Source organism: Erythrolamprus reginae, chromosome 4 (assembly GCF_031021105.1).
Source record: "Erythrolamprus reginae isolate rEryReg1 chromosome 4, rEryReg1.hap1, whole genome shotgun sequence".
Lineage (NCBI taxonomy): Eukaryota > Metazoa > Chordata > Lepidosauria > Squamata > Dipsadidae > Erythrolamprus > Erythrolamprus reginae.
Genome location: NC_091953.1, coordinates 48,169,614 through 48,183,883, shown reverse-complemented (window position 1 = coordinate 48,183,883; position 14,270 = coordinate 48,169,614). Strand labels below are relative to the sequence as shown.

At 36.5% G+C, this 14,270-nt stretch overlaps 1 protein-coding gene across 5 annotated transcripts in view; it reads left to right on the top strand.

Moving 5' to 3' along the window:
• The first annotated feature begins 273 nt into the window (after window positions 1-273).
• CADM2 (cell adhesion molecule 2) overlaps window positions 274-14,270 on the top strand; it is a 406,671-nt gene continuing 392,674 nt past the window's right edge. Inside the window, exon 1 of one of the 5 annotated variants that reach the window (XM_070750255.1) lies at window positions 274-950. In XM_070750255.1, the coding sequence (XP_070606356.1) occupies window positions 890-950 (61 nt within the window). In that variant the 5' untranslated portion in view covers window positions 274-889. The remainder of the gene's footprint in view (window positions 951-14,270) is intronic. The other 4 variants (XM_070750254.1, XM_070750253.1, XM_070750250.1 and 1 more) reach the window with 4 other exon arrangements.

Genomic DNA, 14,270 nt, shown 5'->3' with positions numbered 1-14,270 from the left:
ATTGCTTTCCTTTAATAGTCAAAATGTACAGAGTGTGTCCTTTTTATTGGATAGGTGCTACTGTCTGTCACGTACTAAGCATGAAAAGGGGCGGTTGTCAAGGAGAGCATGGCTATGCGAACGGGGGCGGGCGGAGAGGGGGGAAATTTATCAAAATCCCTGGGAGAGGCGTGGTCTTGGAAATCTAGAGGCGTGGCTATTCAGAAAGGAAAGCGTGGTTTGGAAGGGGGTGGCGACTTGGAAGAGAAAGGAGGGGGGAGGGAGAGAGAGAGAGAGAGGAGGAGGAGGAGGCGCGAGCATTGAGATTGCCCTTGTGTCTAGAGCTGGAAAAGCGGCTTGGGTAGCGGAGCACTCTCCCTGCTAGCCGAGGTGAGAGAGAGCGTGAGCGTGTGCGAAGCCGTAAGGAAGAAGAGGGCAACTGCCGCCACCCCATCTCGTTAGAGTCGGATTGACTGGCGAAGAGGAAAGAGCAGCTCGTGCCGACATTCGCAAGGAACGGATAGAAGGCTCCGCGAAAGAAAGGAGGCGTGCGTCTCTCTCTGTGTGTGTGGAGGGTGCAATTCTGCCCATCCGTAGGGGGAAAAAAAAAAATAAGGACAGGGCTGGAGGACGAATTGATGGGAAGAGGAAAGCCAAACCATAGCAGTTCTTCCCCGCTGCACGCCCGCGCCAGCCTGGTTCTCGTGGTTATCAGTTGGATAGGTTGAGGGAGACACTGCGGCGGCGGCGGCGTTGGTTTTTGCCGAGGGAACGACGAGCCGGGTGAGAAGAGGAGGAAGAAGAAGAGGAGGAGGAGGAAGCTGCGGTGGGTAGCAGCAGCAGCAGCAGCAGTCGCCGCCGCGGGATTCTTTGGCTTTCACGTCCAGCCAGCCGGAGGGAAACCTCTAGGATGCGGCTGAAACCGAGCGTCGTCTTGCGCTTATACAGCCTCTGCGGGATCCTTATACAAGGTACCACCCCCGCCCGCCCCCCTCGTTGGCCCCCGCTCTCTTCCAACTTAGGGATATGGTGTGCGTCCGAAGGTGGGGAGGGGGGGAGTCGGCAGGGCTGAAGAGGCCACAGCTGCTTCATAAGGATCCCTCCGTTGACCTTATTTCCTCCCCCCACCCCCACTGGAGGTTTGCCCTCAACCTGTTCCCCATTTGTCTTCGTCTCTTGCTTCTCTGCTTCCTTCACCCTCCCCCTTCCCTTCTCCCACATGCCTGGCATCTTTAGCTGTGGGGTCTCCTTGCTCTCTCTCCCTCTCTCCCTCCCGTCTCTTTCATCCCTTCACCCTCCGGCGTTATACAGAAGCCCCACTTGGGTAGCGCTTTCCGTCTTTAAAGTGCTGCACAAACATTAATCCTTTCCTGCCCGCCCTTAATAGTCTCTCCCTCGTGCCCTCCCTCCATCCCTCCCTCCCTTTGGAGGCTCACATTCTCCCTTTCAACTCCTTGCAACCTTCCCCTTTTGCCACTCTTTTTCACCCCATCACATAGGTCTGGGAAAGTGAGAAGGGGAATGCAGTGAGGTGAACAGCGCGTGCACCGCAACATCATCCCAGGAGGATAAAAGCTCAAAATTGGGGGGGGGGGGGAGACGAGGGCACAGACAATAAGACTACAAAAGTGTGGCTTGTCTTAAAGATGAGCAAAGCGAAATATTGAATTCCCCCCCTCTCCTCCCGCCATAACCTATATAATATATACTGTAGTGCATTCTCTAAGCCCCTTGTTCCCCTCAGTTCTTTGTTTTGCGTTATTTCTTCCGTTGTTTTCTTTCTAATTTACACGGATATTAATCCAGTAAGTGAAATGCAGAAATTACAATGGGAGAAACGTGTAAGGTATTCCGCTCATGTAAATGAATGAATTCTGAAAATACGTGCCTGTTAAATAAGAAGTAGAAAGCACGGCAGCTTAATTTAAGCTTCCAACACAGCTTCTTTTACCTTTGTAAAATTGTGATAAGTGGTGAATGGTAATGTCTATTAAGGAATCCAGGGAAGGATTCCGTTGATCCTTGTTGTTCCTTTGCGAATGTGGCTGTGGTACTGGAATGTGCAATAAGGGTAATGGATGTATGTGTGTGTGTGTGTGTGTGTCTCCCTTTCTGTGTGTGCATGTCTTTATGGCTGCAGTGTTTGAGTGTGGTTAGAGGGTCCTTTTGCTGCCTGTTTCTCCTTCCCCCCATAGGCAATGGGAGAATGTAATCCAAATGTGTCAGGATGAAGCATCCTTGAGTGTTAACAACCATCCAGTTTGCTTCTGGAGGTTTCAAATGAGGTCAGAAAGCACCAGCAACTTCTCCATGTTTTCTTCAGGATGGTTGGCATTTGCCTCTCTTCCCACCATCATGTTGTCTGAGTCCAAAAATATGCCTCAGTCTCTCTAGGCTCTCTAATTAAGAAACAGTTGTGACCTTGTGGTACCATGTAGACTAGACCTATGGTATCATCTCTTTGCAAGGAGTGGTAGTGTAAAGTTGGTTGGTTCTTCTTCTTTTTGGTATTACATGCCTCCGTGTAATTGCCATAGTATGATATAAGGTCCATGGAGAAGGATTTGGAAACCTTTTCTCCCTATATCCCCAAAGCGGAAGTCATCTTTTAAGTGAGTCTGATTCTGCTGGATTTGGGAATCTGCATAAACTCCCAGGTTTATTTTTTGAGTTTTAAAGGCAGTGCCGAAAAGAGGTGTAATACGTTTGGGAACTGAGATGATTTTATATGGCTATTTGCTTTTCTTACTAATCTCTGGGAACTGCTGGGAATGTCACAATACAAGGAGCTGCTGTTGTGCTGCTCTATGGGATTATTTATTGAGGAATCTGGCAGGTGGCACATGTAGGGGGTTGCCTCTCTTGTTACATTTCCATGTGAACTGTCAATTCTCTTTGCTGCAAAAGGAGGGGGAAGCTCTCTATATTGATTTTTCCCCCCATCAGTGTAATCACGCTTGCTTCTGATGAAGAAAAAAACTTGATATGTTTTAGGCTTATTCCTTGCACATTGTATTTTAGAGTAAACTAATAGTGTAAAATTGTGTCTGCCTGCCCAGATACGTGTATTTTTTTTTAAACACAGCAGTTTAGTGATTGTGCCAGGAAGGAAAAAAATGCACCACTGCAGGCAGCATCAGGTAAAAGAAAAATGCCATGCAAGAGGTTGCTTTTTGCTGTTGCTATTATTAAGGTAATCATACAGGTCCTTTTCCAGTCAGATAAAGAACAGACTATTTCTTTTTACATCACATACCTGGTATTTGACCTATATTGTAAAAAGTGGGGTGTTCTGTTTGGTTTACATTTGTCGGTTTTTCAGCAACCCTTGATGAAAATAAGAGTTCAAACAGTCACCCTTGCAGGTCTAACTGAGAAAGTGCTCAGTAAAATACTTTCCCTGATTTGTTTCTTATAATTAAAAATTAAATGACTGAATTCTTCCAACATTCAGAATCGTATTGTCTCTTCATATGACAGAAATGAAATGATAAGAAGTCATAAGAAGCATTTATAACATAAGTAGGCTATTCTTAATAGTTATATGGTTTTAAACACATTAATTTCTTATTATGTTAATAACTATACATGGGTTTATTTTGGCCATTAGTCATTAATATTGTTATATCATATTAAATAACCTGCTTGGAAAAACTTAGTTCATCCAATTTAACCATTTCTCAACTTTTGTCTGTTTTAATGCACATATTTTCCCTACCCACACTCCTTATCTAATTTGTAGATAAACAACGAAACTACAATAATAAATTGAAAATCAAGATTTTTAGTCAATATTTAGAAAAAGCTTCATTTCTTTATTGTGGACAATATAAATCTTTTGAAATATAAATCATCTGGTACCTACATTCCTTGTATGGGATGGTTGTATTAATTGCAATGGGCAATATTTATGAGATCTTAACTTGATTTAAGAAAATAAGGAAAGATAAATGGGCAGATGAAATCTATTTTTATCTAGAATTCAGGCTGGGTAATAAATATAATTTGTACAGGAATATGGTTTTGTTGTAATAACCTGTTTTAACCAGAAGGCCAGCTGCAAAAATCCAGAATATTTTAAGGAGATAATAGATCATCAGGTTGTATGGAGATTGACACTACCTTATAAGAGCAAGAAATATTTGTACAAAATAAATATATAAAGATATTAATGGCAGTGAAAAGGTAAATTAAGATTTTACTTCATCAGGCTATATATGTTTTCCCCCTAGATTTAAAAATAAATTCAAGTTAGCTTTCTACTAGATATAGTAAAAGTGCTCCCAGTTAATGTTAATAGTCTAACCGACAAATCTTGCATAAGCCATTATATGCCTATATATTTATTTATTAATATACTACATTATATTACTTTTATCTGGGAATTTTTAGAAGCTAAACACATGGAATTGTTTGATGTTTTATCAGTCCTTCAAAAACCAGTTAAAAGTGGGGATTAAAACTAATCATAAATAAAATAATATATTTTAAAAACGTGTATTGCATACACAGTGTGAAGATTGTGGTAATAAACATTTTTCTCTACTTCAAGTATATAGAGGTGTAAGAATTGGCCCAGAACTGTAGCTGCTATAGCCCCCTGCTGTGAGATAATGCAAATAGCATCCAATGATTTAAGCTGCTATATCTTTCTGAAAATAGAAAGTACTATATATTTTTTTTCTAAAAAGTTAATTGGGATTTCAGTAACACAGAATAAATACTTTAAAGATCAGTTATAGTCTTACTGAAATAAAAATCTCATCAAAAGATTGCTAATCTATAAGAAAAGTATATTCTCATACAACTAATATTAGTAAATGTCAGTAGGTGACTAACTAATATTTTATTACTCTTTCAAAACATGTGCTCAGAAGTATATAAATTAGAATGTTGGATATTTTTAGCCTGTTAAAGATAAGACAATGATTTTGCTATAAATAATGTTGTGTTACAAAACATCAAGAGTTTGGTCAAAATAAGGTATACTCAGGTCATATTTAAAATGTCTCTCAATATTTATATGAGACTTATTAAGTTAGGAAGACATTCCAAAACTTGATGCACCCAGACACTCAAGATGACAAATTTAGAACACCAGGCTGTTCTGATTTTAGGAAATTCCAATACTTAATTCTAATAATACCTTAAGGCTGCCATGTTAGTACAAACTGATTCATAGAACTATATTTTGATCTAGTGTAAGACAGAATACCAGTTAACACCCTTCCATAAAATGCACCTGCTTAGGAAAAGGTGTGATTATCCATTTTATCATTTTATAATGTATAATTTGAACATAACTAGTGGTTTAAAATTATTTAAAATCTCAAATTTGTGTATTTACAAATTCCATATATTAAAAATACTATATTCCAGATAAACAGTAATTATTCTATTTATTAACAAGCTTAAACACTAATATTTTTTTAAAGTCAGGCATTAGCTTCAGAACATGACAATAATTTTGTGAAATATGTTTACAGGATAATAAAAAAGTATATTAATGCATTCAAACAAATGTCTTAGAAATAAGCTTTACCAATGTAGATGATAATTTCAATGTAAATAGTAGAGTTTTGTTGAATTAATGTGTATATTTCACACAGTACAATGGTACTAATAAAATAACTATAAAACATTATTTTTGCCATATGTGGATAATAATATTTATGTATAGAAACATAACATAGAATTACTTATCATGAAATATACATGAAAATTTTAAAATCTCTCTTTTGTGGTTTGGATGTTTTTCTTCTATCATATTCTTTTTTCTTTCTATTTAATGTTAATCTTATATGGAGACAGTTTGTTTTTAAGAGTTGAATTTTTGATTATTATTTTTTATATTTTTCACTGAAGAGTGAAAAGAAACTACAATGATTATAAAACTTAATTATTGTGGTATATAATAATATTGAAAGCTTGACAATTTCCCTTTGCTTCCTCTTATATCAAACACATTCAGTTATTTTGAGGGGTTTTTTCATGCCTTTTCTTTTTTCAATACTTATTTTCCTTAATAGTTCCTGTATTCCTTCTTCAAGGTTATCTATTTATTCCACTATACCCATCAAGTTTTAGCCTATAGTTTCTCAAATGTATTATGAAAGACTTCATTTGCAGTAATTGTACCACTGGGTTATAATGTTGACTTCTGTTTATAGGCTTCTGTGATTACCTTCAAGTCAGGGTCCCCCCCCCTCCTTGGTGGCTCCTGGCAATTGCTGGGCAAGTCTTTGAGGTATTCTTGGCAAGGATTTTAAGAAGTGGTTTGCCATTGTCATCTTTATGGGACTGAGAGAGAGGAGTCATTACCATCCTCCTCCTTGGTGGAAAAATGTTTTTTCCCACCAAAGGAGTATCTGCTTTTCAGATCAACAAATGACATCCTCCATTATCAAGTGCAGCATCTGAGTCATGTCTCAGTTGGACATGGGTGTAGAACCAAAAAACCCATGTCTGACTGACTTGCCTCCTGAGTCTAACATCAGTTTGGTCTGTATTCAGCTCAGCATCGCCCTAGTGGGCAATATCCAGCAGCACCACTAGGACGAATAGACCTCACTGCCTGAGACTGAGAAAGGGTGACTGTTCCAAAGTCCACAGTTGGCTTTGTGTTTAAGACAGGACTAGAAGTCAGTCTTAAACACAAAGCAACCTACCAGTTCGAACGCATGTAAAAATGCAAATAGAAAAATAGGGACAAATAGAAAAATGGTGGGAAGGTATTGACGTTTACCTTTAGTCATGCTAGCCACATGACCATGGAATCACCACCAGAGAGCACTAGCTCTTTGGCTTAGAAACAGATGAGCACTGGCCCCTAGAGTCAGGAACGACTAGCACGTATGTGAGAGGGGAAGCTTTATCTTTTAGAAGTCAGTCTCACAGTTTTTAGTCTGGTGCCTTAATCACTGCATCAAGCTGTACATCTTCCTGTGATCTTGCTATGTTTTTAAATGTTTTTTTATGTTTCCCTACCTTGAGCCAAACTCAATGAAAAATATGTTCATATGACCAGTTCATGATTTCTTGAAGGAAACTTAATATATACAATTTGTGAGTAGTTTAAACCTGTTTCAGGATGCTGTTCATATTGTAGAAAAGTTGTGAACCAATGATACAATATGGGGAAGGATGTGTTCTTATTTGTTTTTTCAGGCCAGGTTTATACTCAAGTGATGCTAGAGCAGTGATGGCAAACCTTTTTTTCCTTGGGTGCACATACTCATAATTCAATACCTGGGAAGAGCGAAAACAGCTTCCCCCCACCTTCCGTAGGCTGGAAAAACGGCTTGTTTCCCAACTTCTGATGGGCCCAGTAGGCTCATGTTTCACCCACCCCAGGTTCCAAAGGCTTCCCTGGAGCCAGGGGAGGGTAAAAATGCCCTCCCCATCTCTCTGGAGGCTCTTTGGAAGCTAAAAACACCCTCCCAGAGCCTTTGTGTGAGTCAAAAATCAGCTGGCTAGCACAAACATGCATCTTGGAGCTGAGCTGTGCAATGGCTCGTGTGGCAGCAGATATGGTTCCACATGCCACCTGTGGTACCTTTGCCATAGTTTCGCCATCGTTGTGCTAGATCATATGTATATGACCAGAAGATGTAATATGAATTGCTTTATAACAACAACAACAAACCCCTGGGGAATTTGATATTTAAACAAAAAGTTCTTAGATTTTATTTTAGTGTTGTAGACAATTCCAATGCTAATTGAAGCTGAAACAAGACATTCATAAGTTATTTTATTAGCTCAAAATAATTACAGTCTCTTATTTCTAATGCAACTATTTATTTAGTTTTCCAGAACTAAAATTTTTATTTAGTTTTCCAGAATTAAATTTTTATTTATTTTCCCAGAACTAATATTTTTATTTAGTTCTAGAAAACTAAATAAAATTCTTTATTTTCCAGAATGAAATTTTTAGAGATCAGAAAATATTTGCAAAGCCATTGGCCACATCAGCTGATAAACTCAAGAAACCTAGCTCCATGCGCTAATCATTCTTTGTAACTTTAAAAACAAGTTTTGGGAGGTTTTTATACTTTAAGATTTTAAGTAAAACACACTGATGTAGACTGGATAATTTAAATAGTATAAAAATAATAATATGATTTCCAACAGTGAAAATAATAATATCATTTATTTAAAACCTATCCTAGGTTGAAATATAACCCAGAAAGTTTTATGGAAACAATGCCTTTTCTTTGTTGTTTCCTTTCAGTGTACAATAGTAATTTGGTATTGATGATTAAAAATCAATTAATATAAAAACCAAACATACATACATACATACCATGCATAGAATTGTAAAGGCCTAGGGGGAAAGACGATCTCAATTCCCCCATGCCTGGCGGCAGAGGTGGGTTTTAAGTTGTTTACGAAAGGCAAGGAGGGTGGGGGCAGTTCTAATCTCTGGGGGGAGTTGGTTCCAGAGGGCTGGGGCCGCCACAGAGAAGGCTCTTCCCCTGGGTCCCGCCAGGCGACATTGCTTAGTTGACGGGACCCGGAGAAGATCCACTCTGTGGGACCTAACTGGTCGCTGGGATTCATGCAGCAGAAGGCGGTCCCTGAGGTAATCTGGTCCGGTGCCATGAAGGGCTTTATAGGTCATAACGAACACTTTGAATCTCTGTCCAGTTGTCTGTTTCACTCTAAAAGTTTTCACTTCACACTATAACCACTGCTTTTTCTTGCCTCCTTTCCTTCCCATTCTTTTTTCCCCTTCCTGTTTCTTTTTAAAGAGAGAGGAGATATTTGTGTAAAGTTTATTGTGTTTACATGCATATGAATAGACTAAATATGAGACCGAATAGTTGACACAGACAGACAATATATGATTGACTAATTTATAAATGGAATATTTTTTAAATAAGCAATTATTTTTAATTAGTATTTATTAATACATTTAATGCTTTTTATGTTGATCCCAATCCTTTTTTGATACGTGATTTGTAGCAAATGTATAATCCATATTTGTATATGCATGTACAAATAATATTAGTCATATGGAAAGATTTATCAGAAGACATGGAGAAATTTTAGAACTAATTAATCCAGCAGGGTAGAGATCATGATCTTAATATGTTGTTTATGTCTTAACAGATCTATAGTAGGTATTGATACCATTGTAAATATTCCTCTATCTCATTTTTCTGTCTTCAATCTCATTTTTTATTGGGGTGACTATGGTTGTTGTATTATAGATAAATGAAACCTAGATTATAGACATGGGCACAACAAAGTGGTTTTTAAAAAATGTCTTGAATATTGATTGTTTTATAGGGTGACATCTAGTGTTATAGAAGTGGATTTTTTCTTTCTTTCATATTTTCTACATAGGCATCTGATTCTGTTAATCCTCAACTTTAGAGAGCAGTTGTGGAGCAGAGTAGGGCAACAAGAAGGAGGAAAATATACTTGCCCAAAATAGTAATTTCACTGGTGTCTGGACACAGTTGAATACAGTTTGGGAGAAACTCCAAATAACTTTTTGGGGAAATGGTATTTTGGGACTATTTGCTTCTGAGTGTGTGTAGTTAATATCAAATGATCTTTTAGGACTTGAACTGGATTAAAATGTAGCATACAGTACTATAAAAGATATTTCAAGATTTTACCAATACCTTATTTCTGCTGCAAAGGCATTCTAAAACAAATGCATGAATCCCCTTATTCTTACTTGCCTCATATTTTTCCATCGTTTCAATGAAGAAAAATAGAGAAAATATGTGATAAACATTATTAATATTATATTCCATATTATATTTTTGTTAGGATGGTTATAAAACAAATAAACAGGTGTTTTTGTGTATGTTTATGTGCTTATAATCTATCTGAATATCTAAATTTATTATTACTCCTTAATTACATTATGCAAATAGTTGCCCAGACATGCAGAGATAGCTAAGTAGATTCCAAACCTTTTTGCACTACTTTTTTTAAATCTTTGCATAATGGTACATTTTTATATAATTCATTTCAGTTTAAATTGTACAAGATAGTAAACACTGCATGTATTTTAAATTTTGTGAAACTTCATTAAAGCATTTGTTTAAAAGATGCTGTTTTTCATTAAATCACATTTTTTTGTAGTTACAAATCTTTTTTTTCTCTAAATGATAAAGAGGATAGTCATTTTCTAAATAAAATTTAAACTGAAAAGCTTTTCCTCTTCAATTCCTGAGTAGATTAGAAAAAATCTCCTGCTGAGTGTATGGTTCTCAGTGCACATATACAGTCATGGTTCATCCATAAAAATAAATGCATTACTATGATTTTAATTTTAAAAAATCATTCAGAGTGTCTTTAACTTGTTTGATAATCTTATTTTAAGAAAATGTAGTCTTTGAATCCATATGTTCAGAGTCCTGAATAACATTTTTGTAAAACAAACCTGAACACACAAGTAGACATTTTTAAAATGTTTATACTTAAAATATAACTCATGAAATAGTTTTGAGTCAATTACATAATTGTTGGATTGAATAGGTCTTAAGATCGCAATGATAAAAATAAAATAAGAGAGACCACTATGTACTTGAATTTAAACTAAACTAAAGTTAAACTAAAACACAAAGTAAAATTGAAATGTAAACATAAAATAATATTAAAAACTAAATAAAAACAAATTTTAAAAACTTAACGATTTTTGATATACAACATTACAGAACAATAGAATTGGAAGGGACTTTGGAGATGTTCTAGTTTAACCCATCGTTCAAGCAGAGACCACATACAAATAAGTTGTCAATCTGTTCTTAAAAACCTCCAGTGATGGAGCATCCACCACTTCTAGAGACAAAAAGAACAACTTATTAGTTGTTCTCAGTGACAAGAAATGTTTTTCTTAATTCTAGGTTGAATGTTTCTTTGTTAAGCTTCCATCCATTACTTCTTGCCCTGCTCTCTATTTGGACAATAAGTTGACTCCTTCAAATATCGGAAGCCTACTATGATGTCATCATTGGTTCTTCTTTTGTTAGACAAATCTTCACTGTTAACCTCCCATCTCTCAATCACATTTTTTTGTTCTTCTCTGCTCAAAATCAGTTTTGTAGCATGGTGATCAAAACTGGACACTGTACTCCAAATGTGATCTTCCAAGCACAGTGCAAAGCTGTACTTTATGTGACCTTGAGGCTATCCATCTGTTGATGCATCCTAGGATTGGTCCTTTTGTCAGTTGCAGCGTACTGCTGCTTATAATTAAGTGATTATCCATTAGGATTCTGGATACATGACACCGTTACTGCTGTTGAGCCATGTACCTCCAATTTTATCCCTGTTCATTCGGTTTTCTTGCCTAAGTGTAAACCGTACTTTTTCACAATTAAATTTATATTAACTTACATTTACATAACTTAATTACAAATGACCCAGTGTTCAAGTCTGTCAAGATCCTTATATATCTTGAGCCTATCCTCTGGAGGATTGGCTATTTACCTAAAATTGTGTCACATTTTATGAATTCCCCATTTATCCCTTCATCTAAATCATTTATGAAAACGTTGAAGAGTATTGAGCCTAAGACAAAATCTTGTCACTCCACTACAAATTGCCTTCCATGTAGTCATAGTTAACACTGGTGACTATACATTGAGTGAGGCTGATCAACCAGTTACAACTTGTCTTATCAATAAGTAGGCTGTCGTCTACTTTTTCAAAAGGTATACTAAGAATACTCAGCATGTATACTATGTCCAAAGCATTTTACTGGTCTACTAATTTAGACATTTTGTCAAAGAATGCAGTAAGGTTTGTCTGGCATGATCTGTTTTTGACAAAGCCTTATTGACTTGTAGTAATAGTTTTTCTTGTTTCCAGGTGTTCCCAGGTCTGTTGCTTATGGAAGAAAATTTAATAATTTGTTCTTTAGGATATAGCCACAAAATGTTAGAAAGGAATCATAATAACTGTTATCAATAATTGGAAAATGAGAAATAAATAGGAATATGCTATATATTAAATAATTAATGTCTGGGCAATGCATTCATTTCTACATCTTCCATTTATACCATGAATTTACTGTGTCAGGTTAACAATGATTTTAATTGCTTTTGTTATTCTTTTCTCTAGAATTTCATATGCATTTGCCTTGTTTTTTGTATTTGTGAGCTTCAGATCTACTTCTACTTAGAAAAATTCTGCTCCAGCAGCTTAAAAATGTCTGACAGCTTATAGGAATTTTAAGGACAAATTACCTCTCAGTATCAGTGGACGCTTAGGGATAAATATTTGAACAAATGGAAAATACCAAACTGACCTACATCTTCTGGATTATCTCTGTATTAGAGGACCTGCTTCTATTTTTGCCATGCAATATGGCAAGAGATTTCTCTAACTATTTCCTAACAGAAAAACACACAATTGGTTATTCTGGAATGTAAAAAAATCAGTTTTTGAAGTAGACATACATTCATTTGTATATTGCTTTTATGCTGCAATTTTTGCCAAGAGTGTTGAGTTTATAAAAATCCTCTGACAGCTAGGTATAATTTATCAATATTCTTCTTTTCTGATATCCTTTTTACAGGCTGTGAAAGCAGACTAGCCTTAAGATAAGGTAACTGAAGGGAATAGGAATAAATACTAATCTGCTGATTACTTATTCTGATCCCAAGTAGTGAGTGCTCATAAATCACTAGGTACTTAAAACAGAATACTCAAGGAAATCCTTCCGATGTTCTCTTTTTCTCCCTTTGTATTTATAACTGAAGGAATCTCAACTCTACCTTCTAGAATAACAGCTGAACATTATTAGTCATGGAATATTAGATCTCATACAGGGAAAACAATTATTTTAATCATTAAAAAAATAAGAGAAATCACTAATATTCATTATAGAAATGATATTGGCTTTCATACAGGCCCTTGGAATATTTAGAAAAGAATGTAGCCAAATTGTTTGGGTGGGAATATGTCTGCTTTCTGGGAAACAAAGGCATATGAGGAAGAGGTAGCATTTGGAAAACATCTGAAACAGTAGTTCCCAACTTGGAACCATGCCCCACAGGGGGATATTTTGATTTTTAAGAGGAGCAATTGAAACCTTGTTTAAATCAAATTAATCATCTTTTAGATGGGAATAGGAGTTCACTTTTTGAATAGTAAGAATTATATGTCCCGGGCAGTGTTCCCTCTAATTTTTTTTGGGGGTGGACGGAAAAGTATAGTGTCTGAGCGGCAGTCCCTTCGGGACTGGGCGGCACTCTTTCCCTCTCACTCTTTCCCTCTCGGCTTCTGGGCAGGTTTGAAAAACTCTGAGTTGATGATGATTTTTAAGTGAGCCATTGCTCACTGCTCAGCTTAGAGGGAACTATGGTCCCGGGGGGAGGGGGGATCAGGATTTTAGAGATGTTTTGGTGGGGCATGGCCAAATGGCCAAAAAAAGGTGGCAACCACTGATCTAAAGTCCAGGGTACAGATTTATGTCATGGTGAGTGAATGATTGCTACATTCATCACCATACCTATTTTATCAAGAGGAACTGTGTCTCCTAGCAGCTAATTGTTAGAGGTTTCAAAATGTGTCTTCTAAATGTAAAATGTGTATATAAGTCTCTAAAATTTGCTTTTTAGGATTTTATATTTTAAAAACAGGACACTTCTCCTGACAAACTCTTTCTGATCTCAGTTTAACAGATTCCATAGAAAACTTGACAATTGGTAGAACCTTTTCATAATAGTGTCAAAGAAGAATATGTGTACAGAATAAAATAGAAAAAATATCAGTTTATTTCCATAGCAGATTTGATTCAGAAAAGGTTTTTCAAAATGTGCTGAGGTACAATTTATTTCCAAAGTTATCCACTGCCTTGCTTGTATTTCAGATAGATATACTGTATCTTAATGTTGCATCCATGTTTTCACTTAAAAATAAACATTGATTGTTTATAAAAATCTATATAGTTTGAAAATCAAACTATAAATGAAAAAAATTAAAATGTTGGAAAATAAATTTACAAATTCAGTACTGCTGCTCTAAGACAAGTACTGCAATTTCCCCCCCTCTCTTTCTCTGGCCAGATTTTGTCTATTCTACTTCCACAGACATTGTTGGCAGGTCAGGAGCTTTGCAGCCTTTGCATGGCACCAACCCAGCAGCAAGGCGACCATGATAGGCTGTTTTTATCTTCTGTTGTTTTGTTTTTCTTTTTGACAATGGAATAGCATATTGGTAGATACCTGCCAGTAAATTGCATGCTACTCCTCTGCTTGAGAGTCCAAACATGGGACATTAACTTCTGTCGTTGTTAAGGGACTGAGTTAAAAATATATATGGTC